Source organism: Sus scrofa, chromosome 3, assembly GCF_000003025.6.
Source record: "Sus scrofa isolate TJ Tabasco breed Duroc chromosome 3, Sscrofa11.1, whole genome shotgun sequence".
Lineage (NCBI taxonomy): Eukaryota > Metazoa > Chordata > Mammalia > Artiodactyla > Suidae > Sus > Sus scrofa.
The window spans coordinates 102,988,759-103,009,282 of NC_010445.4; the positions used below are offsets into that span (position 1 = coordinate 102,988,759).

Sequence of the window (20,524 nt, forward strand, 5' to 3'; positions counted from 1 at the left end):
TGGTATTTACTAAGCATAATTTTATAGCAGATACTGTGTGATATAATTTCATGTCATCTTGTTTAATCCTTATAACACTTCATGAGTTGGGCATTATCTCTACTTGACAGAGAAAGATAAAGCTCCAAGAAGTTAGTAAACCAGAGGTCAATTTTAAATTTTAAGCTATGGTTTGAATCCATCACCCTCAGATAAGTCTCATTCCAAAGTCTACATTCTTAATCCACTGGAATAATTAAGAATACAGCCCATTGACTAAAACTTCTCATCTGTGGATGAGAATTTTCTCCATTCTGGTCTCAGAGCGATAATGGGAATGAACAGTATTTTTTGGAAATTGACATCACAAAATTATGGTCATTTATCCTTTAATTGGTCATAAAGAAATAATTTATAAAGGTTACCTGAAGAAGTGTTTTGTAGTCTTATTTTTCTTTAAGGAAAAACATACCTTCCAAGATGAAGGGAAACTTCTTGCTCATTGTTTGCCTGAAATCTAACAAAAAAAGTCTTAAAATTGGGCATAATTAGAAAGTCACTGGATTAACACATGGAGCCATAATTTAGTTGTAGTTTTAGAGATAAGATAGGAATTCTATAAATAAGAAATCTGTGTTAAAGACCTGGTAGTCCAGGAATTAAATCCTTATAGGGTCTAAATTGTACTTATAAATGTAGCCTTCCATAGTAATTTTGGAGTTTTTTAAACTTTACCTATATTTATTATATATGATGTAATTTACCTTGGAATAGTATTTCTTTTTGGCTGTGCCTGTGGCAAGTTTCTGGGCCAGAAGCTGAACCCATACCACAGCAGTGATGATGCTGGGCCCTTAACCCACTGTCCCACCAAGGAACTTCATTTCAAAATTGTATTGAAAAGCAGATTTTCAGTGTTAATGTGAACTTCGCATGTAATTTTATGAGGGTTTTTTTTTTTTTTTTTTTTTGTCTTTTTAGGGCTGCAGGTGCAGCACATGGAAGTTCCCAGGCTAGGGGTCAAATGGAAGCTGCAGCTGCCAGCCTACACCCCAGCCACAGCAACACCAGATCCAAGCTGTGTCTGCAACCTACACCACAGCTCAGGGCAAAGTCAGATCCTTAACCCACTGAATGAGGCCAGAGATCAAACCCACATCCTCTTGGATACTAGTCCAGTTTGTTAGCACTGAGCCATGATGGGAACTCCCCATTATGAGTTGTTTTTATGGGTGCCATTTTACCTTATTAAACGATTAGAAATAAGTCTATACCTCACTTAGTTTTTGATGCTGGTCTTAAAACTTGGATTTCCTTTTATTTTTTTTTTAAATTTTTTATTTATTTTATTATTATTTTGTTGTTGTTGTTGTCTTTTTTTTTTTTTTTTTTTTGCTATTTCTTGGGCCGCTCCCGCGGCATATGGAGGTTCCCAGGCTAGGGGTCTAATTGGAGCTGTAGTCTCCGGCCTACGCCAGAGCCACAGCAACGCGGGATCCGAGCCGCGTCTGCAACCTACAGCACAGCTCACGGCAACACCGGATCGTGAACCCACTGAGCAAGCACAGGGACCGAACCCGCAACCTCATGGTTCCTAGTCGGATTCGTTAACCACTGCGCCACAACGGGAACTCCCCTGGATTTCCTTTTAAATACTGTTCAGATGTTTTCTGTTATATGCTTTATTTACAGTTTAAATGTGTATCTTGTGAATATTCAACAGCATTCTGGAACACAGTATTTCAGTGAAGTGCTAAGAAGATAAATGACAAGTTTCAAAGATGACCACCACCCTAGGTCTACTATTCCCTGCTTTAGGAAACGAGAAGTAGCACTTCCTGATTTCAAAAACTGAAGGCTCTAATATAAAATTTCTCCCACAAAATGTCAAAATGGTGATGGCCAATGGCATGGGAAAGGCTTTCAGTGCCCAGTATCAATGCAGAGGAAGAAACTGCTAGCCTGAGAAACTGGTTTCTTGACAATTCAGCTGTGCTACCCACCTCTTGCTTTCTCAGTCTACCAAACAATGAGGTATGGTGGGCAGGCTTGGTTTTTCTCCATCTGTGCTCCCAAACTAAGCTAGACCTAGGATACCTGCCCTATGCCCCTCACTAGTAAAATCCATGGAAGTAAGAAACATTTTCCTTAGTCTACAACTTTTTAAGCGAGAAGTAACAGTCATTTATTCTACAATAACTAACAACTAAGCTTCTTCCCCGTGAGTCCATAAAATGCCTAATACATTGAAGAAGTGGTTTCTCTTAAAACACTAATTTAAACACAAAACACTAATTTCTGAATTTGATTACCTTGGCTTGTGTTCATCTTTTTAAACAAAAAATATGCTCCAAAAATGCCCACAAGTTCAGCTACTAAAACTCCTTTAAAGATCTTCTTTGCCAGTGGTTCCATAGTCCGGGCCATCCTAAGTATAGCAATAACAAATGTAAAACTGAATAAGCATATTCAAGTTTAATACCACTTCTATAAAAATAACTCCCATTTCCATAGTTTAAATGAGTATATAAAAATAAAATCCCAAAGTTACTGTATTCTTAGTTGTATTAGACATGTCTCACATTGCTAGTTTTCAACTTCCATGACTAAGGTACAGTTAACCAAAAACATGATTGGAGAAAGCACAGAGGAGACAAAATTGAAGAAGCCATTGTGAAAAGAACTAGCAATTTATGAAGGAAGTTGTTTGTTTTTTGTTTTGTTTTGTTTTTGTCTTTTCTAGGGCCGCACCCACGGCATGTAGAGGTTCCCAGGCTAGGGATCTAATCGGAGCTGTAGCCACTGGCCTACGCCACAGCCACAGCAATGCAAGATCTGAGCAGCATCTTCAACCTACACCACAGCTCACGGCAGCACCGGATCCTTAACCCACTGAGAGAGGCCAGAGATCAAATCTACAACTTCATGGTTCCTAGTTGGATTTGTTAACCACTGAGCCACGATGGGAACTCCAATGGAATTAACATTTTTAAACTCGCTAATATCGAGATGGGGTAGATCATTTTTTAAGCTGAAAATAGTAATTAAGACACAATCTAACAGGCCTAGTATGTGAAAGTGCTTTGTGAAGTACCCTACAAAAGTAAGGTTTTCCATAAGTGGTTTTTACATGTTTTATAGCTGGAGGTTTTCATTTATTTATACAACATATATTGAACTATGTGCCATAGTTCTGGGCATTTTATATAATGATGAGCAATAAATTAACTGCTTCTTGTTCCTGAGGAGCTGCTATCCTAACAGTTAAAAATACCTCCCATGGGGTTCCCATTGTGGCTCAGTGGTTAATGAATTCGACTAGGAGCCATGAGGTTTCGGGTTAGATCCTTGGCCTTGCTCAGTGGGTTGGGATCCAGCGTTGCTGTGAGCTGTGGTGTAGGTTGCAGACGCAGCGCGGATCCCACGTTGCTGTGGCTCTGGCGTAGGCTGGCAGCTGTGGCTCCCATTCGACCCCTAGCTGGGAACCTCCATATGCCGGAGGAGCGGCCCAAGAAGTGGCAAGAAGACAAAAAAAAATACCTCCCCCATCCCCAGATTTGGGGGGGGTGGCTACTGCATTCTTGGTGTGGAGGTTCCTGGGCCAGCTGCAGCAACACCAGATCCTTAACCCACTACACGGGCAAAGGCGTGAACCCTGGCCTCAGCCGTGACTCGAGTCCTTCGGAGACAACGCTGGATCCTTAACCCGCTGCAGCACAGCGAGAACTTGCCAACTCCCAGATTCTGATTCAGCATGTCTAGAGTTGGCACCCAGTAATCTCCCCTTTTACAGACAACTCCAAGTGACATTTATATAAGAGGCTGCTGGATCACATGAGGAGGAACACTGACCACCATCACCCAGTAAGTGGCAAACCAGACTTCAAATCTTGATTCTCTTCCTGTAATTAAAAGCTAATCAGAAGACACGGTTTGAGTCTTCATCCTCCTTCTCTAAAGAGAAAGCTAAAAAGGAGAGAGCTACATAACAAGAAAATAGCATATACGACTCTTACTAAATATATTCAATGTAAAGCTAAGTTTTTACTCTGCCTCCCTATAACGCCAAAGTCAATAACAGAAGAACCAGCGCTTTTTTTCAACTCAGGATTTCACCACTGTCCTATGTATGCTGCACATTGTTCTGCCCTCTGTGTGAGATGGCACGTCCTCTAAGTCTCCAGCCCCAGAGCTCCACTCATTCCATCCAATTTTGACTCCTTTTCACGAAGTCTGATGGTGGGGTAATTAAATACCCTACTTAGGTAGGATTATCTACGAATATCGTTACCAGGTGTCCCTTCCCCTCCAAATTCCCTTCTCATTCTGATAATGCGATCGCCCTCAGGACTAAAAGATTAAATTTTTATTGTTCTTACCTAAGAGAAATGAAGCAGAGCAAGTTAAAAAAATAACTTACATATAACCAAGAGGCGATGAGGGGGTAGGAAGGGAGACTTGTTTCGCTTTGTTGACTATGCTGTACAAGTACTAACAGGAAATAAGCCAGGATCAGTACAGGTAGGGGTTTTGGGGGTTATTTTTAATGTTCAAGGGGTGGAAAAACAAAAACAAAGCCTGCCCATAGCCAGACCACAGTGAAAGGAATACAAACAGAATTTTGTTTTGTTGGGACACAGCAATGATAAAGGTTCAAACAATACAGTCCAAATAACACTGAATAATAAAGCATTTACTTTCTTAAAAACACATTCCAAGTGTTCCGGTTGTGCCTCAGAGAGAAGGAGCCCAACTAGTATCCACGAGGGCGCAGGTGCGATTCCTGGCCCTGCTCAGTGGGTTAAGGGTCCCCCAATGCCGTGAGCTGTGGTGTAGGTCACAGACATGGCTCCAATCCCAAGTTGCCGTGGCTGCGGTGCAGGCGGGCAATTGTACCTCGGTTTGACTCTTAGCCTGAGAACCTCCATGTGCCCAGGGTGTGGCCCTGAAAAGACAAAAGTCCAAGTCCCTCAGCTTCACGAAAGGTGTTTATAACCACTGATAAAACCCCATCTGATAAAGACCACCAAAGGCATACCTGTCCATGACAAAGTTATATTACTAACTAGCAGAGGAGGACTAGGATTAGACAAGTTTTGGAGAAGGAAGGAACTCAAGTGAAGTTTAAAACAATCCTCTGATGGGTTCGAAGAAAACCAGGGCTGTGTGTCTTAAAGTTAACATTACACTTGGCTGAGAAGCTGAATCAGGGCGCACATTAAGACAAATGTGCAAAGTCTGAAAACCCCTCATCTGCACCAAAGCTAGAAATCGACACAGTTCGGCATTTTCAAGCAACACTTCAGAAAACAAGGTCTTTCCAAACACTCTAGAAGTGGAAGAACAAGGTTTCTCAGCTATGACCCTGGTTCAATTAATTAACAAGAGTAGTTTTTCCGAGTTCCCAGGGTCACAGGCCAAACAACCAGCGAGGCCTCTGAGAGGCTCCAGCCAGCTTCCTAGCTACCCCTGCGTACCCCAGCTTTCCGAACCGCCCGGGTTCCCAGGGCTCTGCGGCCCCGCCAGGTGTAGACACGCGCGCCCAAAGCAAGAAGCACCTTCCGGCTGCGGGCCAAGGTCGCCGAGCGACCCGGAAACACTCGGGCCCGTCCCGCGCCTCCTCTGGCAGAGGGTACAGAGACACCGATCGTCCGCTGAATGACCCCAAAACTCTGCCCGCCGAAAAGCCTGCTGCGCTCTCCACTCTGTGGACCCCAAGTCAGGAAGCCAAGTAAGAGCCCACGGAAAAGAAGCTTACCTGAGCTGCGTACCCGTACGGCTGCGCAAGCGCAAAGGCTGGCAGAGCCCTGCCCCGCCCCTCCGGCGCTGGCCCCGCCCCCACACTGAAATTACCACTTACTCTGCTTTTAATAAAAAGCACGATCCTGACTTCAGGCTACTTACATTATTTTATTTAATCCTCACAATAACTCTGTCATAATACGTGCTATGATTATCTCAATTTACAGAGATGAGAGTGTTGCCCTGCTCACAATCACACAGTTAAGAGCCAGAACGTGGATTTTTCAACACCCTGCAACCCAAAGTGTGAATCGACAATATTGTCATCACCTGGGAGCTTGTTAGAACTGCAGACCTACTGAATCAGACTCTGCATTTTAGCCAGCTTCCTAAACAATTCATTTATAAATCAAAATTTGAGTCACTGCCTGTAATGCCCACTATATAGGAAGAAATGAGGGGAATGAAACAGGGGAAGGGGAGGAGAAGGAGAAAAGGAATATAAAACTCAACTAAGGTTCCATGTCATTAGGCTACACCCTGCAAGCCTTGTAGTTGCCAGCCTGGAGACCAAATAAAGAGCCCAGAAATAGTGATAAAGACATCAATGGATTATTGGACAGGGGAACTTACACATCTGAAACAAGGTTCTGGAGCAACTCTCCACCACATAGGGCAGACAACAGGCAGGACACGGTGGCAAGCTTTGAAACTTTGTCCGGAGGGGATGAAGCAGGTTACCATTGAGAGGTGGAATACTGACATCAGGTTGGCTCAGGAAAACTAAAAACCGGAGTAGGGGGCAAGCAGGTAGGCAGTTACTAATTAAGCCCTATAATTAGTAGGATTGAATAGTCATGTGAGTGAAGCAGGGACTGGTCAAGCAGAGGATATACAGAGAGCAAAAGCCATCTTGAAGCATGTGCGTGACAAAACGTGAAATCCCTAAACAGACTCAGACCTACCTTCACTGAAGTTATAGTCTAGTTGGGGGAGGGGTAAAATATATCCACAAATAACTAATGAAGAGTATACAGTGATTAGAACCTTTCTTCCGACCTGAGGGATCCACAAAGGTGTTAAGGGGTAATGGTTGGGGCTTTGTTAATACTAGGTAAAGGAAGAGCCCCTGAGGAGCTGTGTCTGCCCTAATTTTCCTATCCAACCTCTGTGAGCAGATAGGGAGGTGTCCCTGGAGAAAGAAAACCAGGCATGACTTTCTTGACAAAAGAGAAGCCATTTTGGGCCTAAGCCACTTTGTGATCTAAGCCTGGCCACAGTACTTGCCCTTGAACAGGTCTCAGCAATTAATGATCTTAAGGAAACAAAAGAATGCAGGAACAAACAACTGTTATGGGACAAGAGAAGTCACAATAGCAAAGATAACAAATCAGGTTGTAAAGGCTCCCCATTCTGTTTCAATGGTAAAGATTAGCCTGAAGAACACTCATGAGCTGTTCTACAGAATTCAAAACCTACTCAACCACCAGACCAGCTGGAACCTAAAAAAAGATGATGTTGAACTTTTCTGAACTTCATGACTAAAATCAACTAAAGCTGGTATTATCAATCTTTGCCCCAATTCTTTTTTTTTTTTTTTTTTGAGGCTCCCAGGCTAGGGGTCTAATTGGAGCTGTAGCCACCGGCCTACGCCACAAGCCACAGCAACACGGAATCCGAGCCGTGTCTGCGACCTACACCACAGCTCACGGCAACGCCGGATCATTAACCCACTGAGCAAGGGCAGGGACCGAACCCGCAACCTCATGGTTCCTAGTCGGATTCGTTAACCACTGCACCACGACGGGAACTCCTCTTTGCCCCAATTCTATGCTTAATTCTCTTCTGCTGGAGCCCCTTCATGAATATGCATATACCATCCAAAACCCTTCAGAAATATGCACGTACCCTTAGCTTAAAACTTCCCCAATTTTGCTGTTCAGGAAGACACTGCTTTGCGAAAGGCCTCTGGTGTTCTCCTTGCTGCAAGTAATAAATCTTTCCTTCTCCGGATCTCTGGCTGGGTTGTATCTTCTGGCTTGACACCCACTAAGAGGCAACTCGGTTTTCAGTAACACCCCCACAGTCCAGCCCATACCATTCCTTTCCACAGCTGAACTATCATAAATGTGATAAATAAATGTGAGACGTGAGACATACAGATGCATAAACTCCATTTATTTAAAGCATGTCATTATCAGTCAAAATCACTCAGGCTAACCAGATTCAGAGTCCCAAACCATCTCTTCCATGATATCAACTTTACTGACAGCCTCTTAACTTTTAGGCTTTATATAATCTTTTGATCTCTTCTTTTTTTGGTAGGGGGGCCACACCTGAGGCATGCGGAAATTCCCAGGCCAGGGACAGAACCTGTGCCATAGCTGTTACCAGAGCCAACAGTGACAATGTCAGATCCTTTACCTGCTGAGCCACCAGAGAACTTCAATCTTTTGATCTCTTCTATCTGTGCCATAGAAACTGTCTCTAGTTTGAACATCAATTCTATTAATGTTATGTGTCTGATTTTCTCTCAAACTTGTCTCATAAGATCTCTTTTCACAATGTGTTGCTTTTTATTTTGTCTCTTACTGCTGTTGCTGTCATGATCTCTTTTTCTCAAAACTTTTCAGATCTCCCCCCTTCAGGCATCACCTACTTTTGTTGAAGATCTCCTTTTCCCTCCAGCCAGGACATGCAGAATCTTTAGAGGATTCATTCCCCTTCAAAGATTCGTAAATAAATATGTCTCATTTTATTTATTTATTTATTGTCTTTTTGCCATTTTGAGGGCTGCTCCCACAGCATATGGAGGTTCCCAGGCTAGGGATCCAATCAGAGCCATAGCTGCCGGCCTACACCACAGCCACAGCAACGAGGGATCTGAGCCGCGTCTGCAACCTACACTACAGCTCATGGCAACGCTGGAACCTCAACCCACTGAGCAAGGCCAGAGATCAAACCCACAACCTCATGGTTCCTAGTCGGATTCATTAACCACTGAGCCACGATGGAACTCCAATATGAAATATTTAAATAAACATTTAAATAAATATTTCTCATTTTAAAAGAGATATTTAAAAGCAATATTGCTCATTTTAAAAGCAACCCCTATGACTTCCAACAATTTGTTTCAATATAAATATAGATATATAGATATTCAGATATAGATACATATTACTTAAGGCACTACTCTATGCCTGGAGCCACCAAGCCCTAGAACATGTTGGTTCGAAATACCAGAACATCAGTGTCAAAGGCACCAGGATGACAAATTAAGATAGGAAGGTAATCAGAATGGTTTAGACTGAAAAAAAGAAAAGGAAAAAAAAAAACCTTCATAACAAAGACTAAAATAATTGCACAGAAACTCAATCAATTGTGTTGGGAATGGATATAAACTAATTAAATGGAGGTTGTTAATTGGGGTGGAAGTTTCACAACATCACAGAAAACTTAAACTTATCCATGTCTTACTCATCCTGGACCCCACTAGATTTCATGGACACGTTTTGAGGTAAGAACCTTTTGGCCACAAGGTTGAGGTTAGGAAAAGTGAAAACTGGTAGAGACTCTTACCAAGTTGATTCAATCAATGAATTGAGGTGGAGGCAGAGGATGTTGGGGCAGTGAGAGAGACTCTGGAGGCAGCTTTCCAAAGTGGCATTGATTCTTACAAGTGGGGGAGGGGTGTCACAAGCAGCTGGTGTAAGGGCTGTGCCGCTACATAACTGGGGCAAGGAGGTAACTAATCTGCACCAGACCCAACCCCAGAATGCAAATGCTGGAGCTCTCCAGTTCAGAAGTCCTGTCCATCCTCTTCCAAGCCTCAGCACCCCTTTCAAGGCTGTACATTCCCAATACGGTCTGATTTGCTAACTCTCGTGGAGGAATGCAAGTAGCCAAGTGAAAGTTCTCCTTGCTGCATCATGGCTGAGCCTCAGAAGATGGCAAAAGTCCCAGGCTACCCTGGTGCTCACAAGTTCAAGGGCTATAGAGATCTCCACATTAACAAGTACCTAGGAAGTTTACTCTCCATTCTCCTATGGTCACCTCAGAGGAAGAGCAGCTAGCCAATCTGGTGGGATCTTCAAGGTAGATTTCAGTTAGGGGACATGAAGCAGCAAAGATTAGTCCAGATGACCCATTAGTACTGGTTGCCAGAGGGCACCTAATGGACAAGAGGGGCTCAGGATCTTGGTAATGGCCTAGCCTTCCCTTCAGATGGCCCAGGTCACAGAACAGTGATGAGCTGCAGCCTCCGGGGGACAGTTCCTGAAGCAGGCGCAGTGGGGACAGGGCCCCTGTTCTGCCAGCTGCCAGAGTGGAACAGTTCCCCATCACCCTCAGTCAAGGAGACCAAAATGATACCAGATACACCATTTTGGATCCCAAATATTTATAGCATTCACTAACTCATGGACTCCACCCTTGACTTCCTGGTATTCAACTTCTGATGAGGGGAGCTAGTTTTTAATAAAGTCCCAATATACAGAAGTTACATCCCTCTCCCTACACCCTGAATTCCAAGGTCAATTTCAATCCTGAACTACTCTGGGAAGTAACACTTCTCTTCCTAACAAAGAGGAAAAAACACACACACAACTTAATTCCGAAGGAGCACCCCACTACGTGGAAAAGAAAATGACATAAGGGGGGGGCCTAACCCCTAATGCCTGCTTTACTAATCTACCTTGATTTCAGTCATCTTAGATGTTTTTTTTAATCACCTGTTTTCTCTCTTACCTTCTCTCTTTCTCTTTGGTATAAGTCTAGAGCTTAGTGGAAAAAAATTGAAGGCAGAGAAGGATCAAGATGACAGAGGAGTAAGACGTGGTGCTCACCTTCTCCCACAAACACATCCAAAAATACCATCTACATGCAGAACACTTGGCACAACACCTATAGAACACTGGCAGAAGACCCTAGACCTCCAAAAAGGGCAAGAAACCCTCCACATAACTGGGAAGAACAAAAGGGGAAAAAAAAAGAGAGAGAGAGAGAGAGAAAGAATCAAGCCGGGACTAGCACTCCTAAGAGGGAGCTGTTAAAGAGGGAAGGACCCCACACCCTGGGAAGCATCCAACCAATGGGGAGATCGGCCAAGATGGATGGACCTCAAAGTCGTGGAGAAAAGTGCACAAGATGGACTGAGGAGGACAAAACAGAGTGAGAGCCACACAGATCACCTGCACCACCACCCCTGGACTCCACTGCCTGAGATGCTCAGGTCGAGGCTGGGCACTGAGACTCAGGCTCCAGAGATTAGTTCCAGGGAGGGCACTAGGGTTGGCTGTGTGGAGACAGCCTGATAGGCTAGGGAGTGGTATGCCACAGGCTGGGGAGCCAAAGGCCAGAGTTGAGGGAACCCAGGAGAGGTCTGGCCCCAAAGGAGAACCAAGGTGCCATTATTGGGGAGGGCAAGAGGAGAGGGGTGGACTGCCATAGGAATATCTTTCCCTGCATAAGTGAGAATTCCCAGGTGGGGTGCCTCTGGAGTAGGCTATGGGAGACAGGGTGCCTCTTATGCAGGCTACAGGTGGCCAGGCACCTCTTGTGTGGACTAAGGGCAGCATGGGGGGAGGGCTAAGAGTGACAGGGTGATCTACAGGCAGAGGGGGCAAACCACAGCAGTCATCTCAGACACAAGAGGTGGGCATGGCCAATCACCACTAGAAGTCTGTGAACAGGCACCACCTATAGCCCCAGGCACCTCAGAGGTTGGTGAAGAAGAGGGTACTGCAACCAAGCACCACCCACTGTTGCTCTCACTGTCCTGGGAACACACCTTCTTGATGCTGCCACTACCAAACACTCCAGGCATCACCTACACCTGCCTGATGACTGCCACTTCCCAGGACCCTGCAACTAAGAGCAGCCTGTGCCACCCTCCTGCCAGTCCTTGCTGCTGTCAAAGGCTTAGCGAGCAGGCATTGGCTACCAGCCCTACCCATTGCCTCCATCTCCCTGGAAGCACACACAGCACCTAGAAATAAAAAGTAAGCCCTCACAAAATACCTAGGGGCACTCTCGCATATAAATAGCCCTTCAAGACTCCAGGAGTTTGTTTTCCCTAAACTCACAGAACAAGAAAAATATAAGCAAAATGAAGAAGCTCAGGAATCATTCCCAGTTAAAAGAACAGGAGGGAACAAATGATTAAACAGACCTGTACATTCTTTTTTTTGTTTGTTTTTTGGTCTTTTTGCCTTTTCTTGAGCCACTCTTACGGCATATGGAGATTCCCAGGCTAGGGATTGAACTGGAGCTGTAGCCACCGGCCTATGCCAGAGCCACAGCAACGCAGGATCCGAGCCGCATCTGCAACCCACACCACAGCTCACAGCAAAGCCAGATCCTTAACCCGCTGAGCAAGTCCAGGGATCGAACCCGCAACCTCGTGGCTCCTAGTCGGATTTGTTAACCACTGAGCCACGAAGGGAACTCCAGACCTGTACATTCTAACAGACATCAAGTTCAGAAAGGAGAGAGTGGAAATACTGAAGGAATTAAGGGCAAATTTGAAGGAATTAGAGTGTATATGTACAGTAATGCAGATTACTGTATAAAGGAACTAGAAAATATAAGGAGGAGCAAGGAAAAATTAGAAAATCCATTTGCAGAGATGCAAGCTGAGTTAAAGGCCCTGAAGAGCAGACTAAATAATGCAGAGGAACAAATACATGACTTGGAAGATAGAATAATGGAAATCACCCAATCAGGACAGCCAACAGAAAACCAAATGAAAAAAATGTGAAAGCAGAGTTCGAGTTGTAGCTTAGTGGAAACGAATCTGACTGGCATCCATGAGGACACAGGTTTGATCCCTGGCCTTGCTCAGTGAGTTAAGAATCCAGTATTGCTGTGAGCTGTGGTGTAGGTCTCAGACATGGCTTGGATCCTGTATTGCTATGGCTGTGGCAGCTATAGCTCCAATTCAAGCACTATCCTGGGAACCTCAACATACCACGGGGCAGCTTAAGAAGATTAAAAAAAGAAAAAGAAAAAAACATGAAACAATATAAGAGATCTATGGGATAACAAAAAGTGGGTCAATCTATGCAAAATAGGGATTCCAGAAGGAGAAGAAAATGAAAAGGGGATTTAAAATATATTTGTAGAAATTATGGCTGAAAACTTTCCAAATCTAAAGGAAATAGATATCAAGATACAGGAAGCAGAGAGGGTCCCAAACAAGTTGAACCCAAACAGGCCTACACCAAGTGTTATTATAATAAAAATAGCAAAAGTTAAAGAGAGTCTTCTAAAGGCAACAAGAGAAAAACAAAGTTAATTATAGGGAACCCCCAAAAGGCTATCAGCTGATTTCTCTGCAGAAATACTACAGGCCAGAAGAGAGTGGGTAGATATATTCAAAGTTTTAAAAGGGAAAAATCTGCAGCCTAGAATACTCTACCCAGCAAGAATATCATTTAAAATAGAAGGAGAAATAAAGACTTTCTCCAACAAACAAAAAGTAAAGGTTTAGCAATACTAAAACCACCCCCCCACAAAATGCTGAAAGGGCTCCTCTAAATAAAAACGAAGTAAGAATAAATAGGATGGAGGAAAGCAATCACTTAAATAAGCCAGTATACAGATCTAAAAGGGGAAAAAAACAAAACAACAACAAAAAAAACCCTATTGTAAAAGCAACAAAAAACACAAGGAACAGCAAAAGGACAAATACTTTTTTTTTTTTTTTTTTGGTAAAATGTGATTGAGCCTGTATGACTATCAGGCTAAAGCAAGCAGATATAGGGAGGGGTTAACAAACTTGAAAAAAAGCACAACCACAAATCAAAACTAAACATTACATCCACAAAAACTGAAAAGAAGAGGACACAAGCATAAAATAAATGGAAATCATCCAATAAAAAAATAAAGGTACAAAGGAGAAACATAGAATCAACTGGAAAACAGGTTTAAAATATCAATAAATACATATTTATCAATAATTACCATAAATATCAATGGACTGAATGCTCCAATCAAAAGACATAGAGTGGCAGATTGGATAAAAAAGCAAAAGTCTACTATATGCTCTCTATAAGAGACTCACCTTAGGGCAAAGGACACATATAAATTAAAAGTGAGGGGATGGAAAAAGATATTCCACTTTAATGGAAAAGACAGGAAAGCAAGTGTTGCAATACTCGTATCAGACAAAATAGATTTTAAAACAAAGGCCTTAAAGAAAAACAACGATACTACTTAAGGACAAAAGAATCCATTCAAGAAGAGGATATTACAATTGTCAATATATATGCCCCTAATATAGAAGTACCCACATACATACAAAAATACTAAGAGACATAAAAGGAGAAACTGATGGGAATACAAGAATAGTAGGAGACTTTAACAAAATAGTAGGAGACTTTAACAATAAAATAAAATAAATAAAAAATAAAATAAAATAGTAGATGACTTTAATAAAGATAGTATCAAAAAAGAAAATTATAGGCCAATATTTTTGATGACTATAGACATAAAAATTCTCAAAAAAATTTTGGCCAACCAAATCCAACAACATATACAAAAGATTATACACCATTCATTCCAGGTTCACAAGGATGATTCAATATATGCAAATCAATCAACATCATACACCACATTAACAAAAGAAAAGTCAAAAAACACATGATCATCTCGATAGTTGCAGAAAAAGCATTTGACAAAGTCCAACATCCATTCACGATAAAGACTCTTACCAAAGTGGATATAGAGGGAACTTATCTTAACATAATAAAGCCATTTACAAGAAACCTACAGTCAAAATAATATTCAATGGAGAAAAGCTGAAAGCTTTCCCACTAAAATCTGGAACAAGACAAGGATGTCACCCTCACCACTTTTATTCAACATAGTATGGAAGTCCTAGCCACAGCAATCAGACAAACAAAAGAAATAAAAGGTATCCAAATTGGAAGAGAAGAGGTAAAACTGTCACTGTATGCACAGGACGTGATACTATATATTGAAAATCTTAAGGACTCCACAAAAAAACTACTGGAACAGATAGTGTTCAGCAAAGTAGCAGGATACAAGATTAACATTCAGAAATCAGTTGCATTTCTATATGCTAGCAATGAAATATTAGAAAAGGAATATAAAAATACAATACCATTTAAAATTGCACCTAAAAAATTAAATACCTAGGAATAAACCTGACCAAGAGGGGAAAGACTTAAACGCTGAAAATAAACATTAATCAAAGAAATTAAAGAGGATTCAAAGAAATGGAATGGTATTCCATGCTCCTGGATTGGAAGAATTAATATTGTTAAAATCACCATACTCCCCAAAGCAATTTAGACATTCAATGCAATCCCTATCAAACTGCCCATGACATTTTTCACAGAACTGGAACAATCCAAAATTTTATATGGAACCATAAGAGACCCAGAATTGCCAAAGCAATCCTGAGGGAAAAAAACAAACAAACAAACAAACAGCAGGAGGCATAACTCTCCCAGACTTCAGGCAATATTACAAAGGTACAGTAATCAAGACAGTGTGGTAATAGTGCCAAAACAGACATACAGACCAATGGAACAGAATAGAGAAACAGAAATAAACCCAAACACCTACAGTCAATTAATTTTTGACAAAGGAGGCAAGAATATAAAATGGGGAAAAGATAGTCTCTTCATCACGTGGTGCTGGGAAAACTGTCCAGTGGTTCAGGACAGCTGCATGTAAATCAATGAAACTAGAACACACCCTCACACCATGCACAAAAATAAACTCAAAATGGCTTAAAGACTTAAATGTAAGACAAGATATCATAAAATTCCTAGAAGAGAACATGGGCAAAACATTTTTGGACATCAACCTTACAAATGTTTTCTTAGGTTAGTCTCCCAAAGCAACAGAAATAAAAACAAAAATAAACCAATGGGACCTAATCAAATTTACAAGCTTTTGCACAGCAAAGGAAACCATAAAACACACACACACACACACACACACACACACACAAGACAACCTATGGAATGGGAGAAAATAGTTTCAGATGATGCAACTGACAAAAGCTTAATTTCTAAAATATATAAACAACTTACACAACTCAACAGCAAAAAAACCAACAACCCAAGTGAAAAATGGGCAGAAGACCTGAATAGACATCTCTCCAAAAAATATATACGGATGGCCAATAGGCACATCAAGAAATGCTCAACAGGAGTTCCCATAGTGGCGCAGTGGTTATCAAATCCGACTAGGAACCATGAGATTGCGGGTACGATCCCTGTCCTTGCTCAGTGGGTTAAGGATCCAGGGTTGCCGTGAGCTGTGGTGTAGTTTGCAGACACGGCTCGGATCCCGCGCTGCTGTGGCTCTGGCGTAGGCTGGCGGCTACAGCTCCAATTCGACCCCTGGCCTGGGAACCTCCATATGCTGCGGGAGCCACCCAAGAAATAGCAAAAAGACAAAAAAAAAAAAAAAAAAAAAGAAATGCTCAACATTAGTAATTACTAGAGTGCTGGAGGCCAGCTCCCGCGGCCAGGGAGTGTACACTTTTCCTGATAGGAGAGGGACGCGCTCGGCTTTTGCAATGGAGACAGCCTCTTTGTCCCTTCTTTCAGGGTGCTGGACTGCTCAAATTTTATTGGCGTAAGTGGTTGATTATATAGACAGTTTCTCACTACAGATTACATCACAGTGTTAAAAGTAACTTTTACATGATACAGCAGCTATACATCATATTCTAAGATCTTTGCTTTAACTGAATTTAGTGAGTACAATTTAAGGGCAATTAGGTACAATATATCATGTGGAAAGGAGGAGACTCAGTACAAATCATCCCATGGCCAGCAAGTCTCCACAAGTTGAAGAGGTCACAGACACAGGAATTTGGCATTCACAAATCTTGTTTTTCGACTGGTGCTTATCTTTAAGGCATTATGGCAGGGAGACAGTGTAAGAAAATATAAACCAACTTAACTAGCTATCACTTAAAAGCTTCTATAACTCATAGCTAGGTGTCTTTTGATCAAGAATAATGTATGTCTAACTTCTATGAACCTCATTAAAATCCTAACTCTAAAGTTTACTGTATAACTAGTTAGTAGAGAAACACTATGTTTTAATTAAGTTGGATTTAAATAGGGGAAATTTTTTCTTATTATTGTTGCAATTTTGTTAAATCACAAATCACCACAGGAAAACAACAATGGAAAATAAGAATAATAAGTAAATAATCAGGAAAGACTGAGGAAAACTGAATAACAAATAAAACAACAGGAAAGACTAGTTCACCCGAGAAACAATCCCTGTTCTCCAGAGCAAACATGGAAATTGTTTTCCCAGGGAACCCCCAATTTTTCCCCATCAACATCAAAATGAGAGCTGTGTAACCTGAGGCCTGCCCTCAGCTTGTACTGTTCTGGCAGGCTTTTATCCTGACCAGAAGCCCACCTTTGGCTTGTACCGTTCAGGTGAGCTCCCCTCTTGGTTAGGAACCTGCCTTCAGGTTTTTCTGCCATCAGGCAAGGTCCTTTTTTTTTTTGAGTCCTTGCATCCCCTAGGCTCCCCACATTAGAGAAATGCTAATCAAAACTACAATGAGATACCACCTAACACTGGTCAGAATGGCCATCATTAACAAGTCAACAAATGCTGGAGAGGGTGTGGAGAACAGGGTACCCTCCTTTACTGTTGGTGGGAATGTAAATTGGTACAACCACTATGAAAAATAGTATGGAGGTACCTCAGAAAACTCGACATATACAACTACCATATGGCCCAGCAATCCCACTCCAAGGCATATATCCAGACAAAACTTTCATTCAAAAAGATGGAGTTCCTGTCGTGGCTCAGTGGTTAACAAATCCGACTAGGAACCATGAGGTTGTGGGTTCGATCCCTGGCCTTGCTCAGTGGTTAAGGATCCGGCGTTAAGTGAGCTGTGGTGTAGGTCAAAGACGCAGCTCAGATCCCGTGTTGCTGTGGCTCTGGTGTAGGCTGGTGGCTACAGCTCCGATTCGACCCCTAGCCTGGGAACCTCCATGTGCTATGGGAGTGGCCCAAGAAAATGGCAAAAAGACAAAAAAAAAAAAAAAAAAAAGATACATGCACCTGTATGTTCATTGCAGCACTATTCACAATAGCCAAGACATGGAAACAACCTAAATGTTCAGCCACAGACGAATGGATTAAGGAGTGGTATATATACACAATGGAATACTACTCAGCCACAAAAAAGAACAAAATAATGCTATTTGCAGCAACTGGATGAAACTAGAGACTCTCATACTAAGTGAAGTAAGTCAGAAAGAGAATGACAAATATCATGATATCACTCATATACGGAATTTAATAGATGGCACAAATGAACCTATCTACAGAAAAGAAACAAACTCATGGACTTGGAGAACAGACTTATGGTTGTCGGGGGTGGGGAGGAGTGGGTTAGACTGGGAATCTGGGGTTAATAGAGGCAAACTATTACATCTGGAGTGAATAAGCAATGGGATTCGGCTGTATAGCACAGGGAACTATATTTAGTCACTTGTGATGGAACATGATGGAGGATAATGAGAAAAAGAATGTATATATAATATGGCTCGGTCACTTTGCTGTATGTACAGCAGAAATTGACAGAGTATTGTGAATCAACTATAATAGAAAAAATAAAAAATCTTACCAAAAATAAATAAATAAAGGCAAAGAAGGTAAAAAGGAACAATCTCTTTAATCTCAAGGAAAGGAGCTTTAAATAAGCCTCCCAGGCTGTGCCACCAGGAGCAAAAGCCAAGCCACGGCAGCACCATTTGAGAGGTCTTCCACCACTTACCCGAGGTCGGGTTAATCCAGGAGCCAAACAGGAAGCTAAGATTTCACAGAACATGAGGTCCAGATGTACTCAAAGGCTCACCAGTGCAAATGCGTGACCCAATCTGGGTTAGTTTGCAATCATTCATGCCAGACAATTAAGAGTCAAGTATTTAGAACTGTAAGCCTAACAGGCTGTCCTGAGCATAAAGAGACAAACAAGCATCAGAGCTCACATTACAAATTCCAAACAGCCCCTAAATCCTCTTAAAATTATAGGTATTAGTGTCAGAACAGGGTCCACCCATATTGTTGTTGTTGGTTTTTTAATGTTTTACTCACTGGGAAGCAAGAAAAGTACAACACTGTTTGAATTAATGTCTTAAATTCTACCTTCCCCAGAGAAATAAAGACTCTTTGTAATATAAGGGACAACCCCACTAAGCAGCTTGGCAGGGAGTCCACTCTTTTCTTTTTTAGGGAGGGAGACTCTGAAATACACAACCTTTCCATCCACAGTGAACAGCATCCTATTATTATGTAAGGTAATAAGACCTTTAATGGGAAGTGCTGTATGAACTAGGAAAATAGTAAGACACTCAAATGTTTGAATTTTACAAACTTTAAAAAATATAATCACTATTATGATACACAGATACTCTTTTTTTTTTTTTTCTGCTTTATAGGGCTGCACCTGTGGCATATAGAGGTTCCCAGGCTAGGGGTCTAATCGGAGCTATAGCCACCGGCCTACACCACAGCCATGCTAGATCAGAGCCATGTCTATGACCTACACTACAGCTCTCCGAGATGCCGGATCCTTAACCCACTGAGCGAGGTCAGGGATCAAACCCACAACCTCATGGTTCCTAGTTGGATTCGTTTCCACTGCACCAGGACGGGAACTCCCTAGATACCCATTCTTAACTAGGAACCTTCTTGGGTTAGTTCTTTCCCTTCAGTAAAACAGAGATTAAAATTTCTCTCTGATATCTCCCACCTGCCTCAGTAAGACACCTGCTGACAGGTAAAATTGCCTTTATTCTGATGTACATGCTTCCATATGTTTACATTTCTGAAATTGGAATGCATTTTGTGATCGATGGATATATTTAATATAATATTTGTCCCCAAATGCTATTATTAAATAAAGTGTCCTTAGAATTCTCTGGTGGCTCAGTGGGTTAAGGATCCAGTGTTGCCACTGCTGTGGCTCCAGTCACTGTGGCACAGGTTCAATTCCTCTCCTAGCAACTTCCACATGCCCCGGACACAGTTTAAAAAAGAAAGTACAAAGAATGCAGAGTGGTGCTGACAGCTAAACCAGGGCCTCTAAGAGAAATCTTGCTATAATTATCTTTTCGTCAAGGAATTCAGCTGTACTGCCTGCATGCCAATCTCAGCTCCTGAAACAGCTGACTCTACTTCACCCCTGTAAAACTCCACTTAACCCATCTGTAAAATGGTAACAACAGTAACACTGATTTCATAGGGCTATTATGAAGTTATATTAAATCATCCAATTAGGAATTAACTTCTTCAGTGCATTAGTTTAGAGAAAGGTATTCATGGTTTTTAAAAATTATGTTCATAGGGCTAGAGAAAAAAATGGAAGAAGAGGAGTTCCCATTGTGGCACAGTGGAAATGAATCTGACTAGAAACCATGAGGTTGCAGGTTTGATCCCTGGCCTCACTCAGCAGGTCAAGGATCTGGCGTTGCTGTGGCTGTGGTGTAAGCCGGCAGCTACAGCTCCGATTAGACCCCTAGCCTGGGAACCTCCATATGCCAAGGGTACGGCCCTAAAAAACAAAAAGACAAAAAAAAAAAAAAATGGAAGAAGAGTAAGGAGAATGACTTGGAGAAGACAATGAAAGAAGAAAAAAAGCTCAGCAGGTGTTTATGGAAACACAACTTAAGAGGCCAAAAGAGAGTACATCATGACCCAGAAAGTGTACTAGATAGGATATAGGTCCAACTGCTGTAACAAAGAGACTGCAAAAATCCAGAGGCTGCAACAAGACAGACAA

General features: G+C 42.0%; 1 protein-coding gene across 6 annotated transcripts in view; it reads right to left on the reverse strand.

Moving 5' to 3' along the window:
• Positions 1-20,524, reverse strand: part of CEBPZOS (CEBPZ opposite strand) — a 58,942-nt gene that overhangs the window by 7,120 nt on the left and 31,298 nt on the right. Inside the window, exons 1-3 of one of the 6 annotated variants that reach the window (XR_002342780.1) lie at positions 5,738-5,762; positions 2,292-2,407; positions 452-496 (exon numbers count right to left, since the gene is read on the reverse strand). Coding sequence is in view for 1 of the 6 variants with exons in the window: in XM_021087632.1 (XP_020943291.1) it covers positions 452-496; positions 2,292-2,406 (160 nt within the window). In the remaining 5 variants the exon portion in view is untranslated. Of the gene's footprint in view, positions 1-451; positions 497-2,291; positions 2,408-5,456; positions 5,718-5,737; positions 5,823-20,524 lie in introns of those variants that run through there. The other 5 variants (XR_002342778.1, XR_002342777.1, XR_002342776.1 and 2 more) reach the window with 5 other exon arrangements.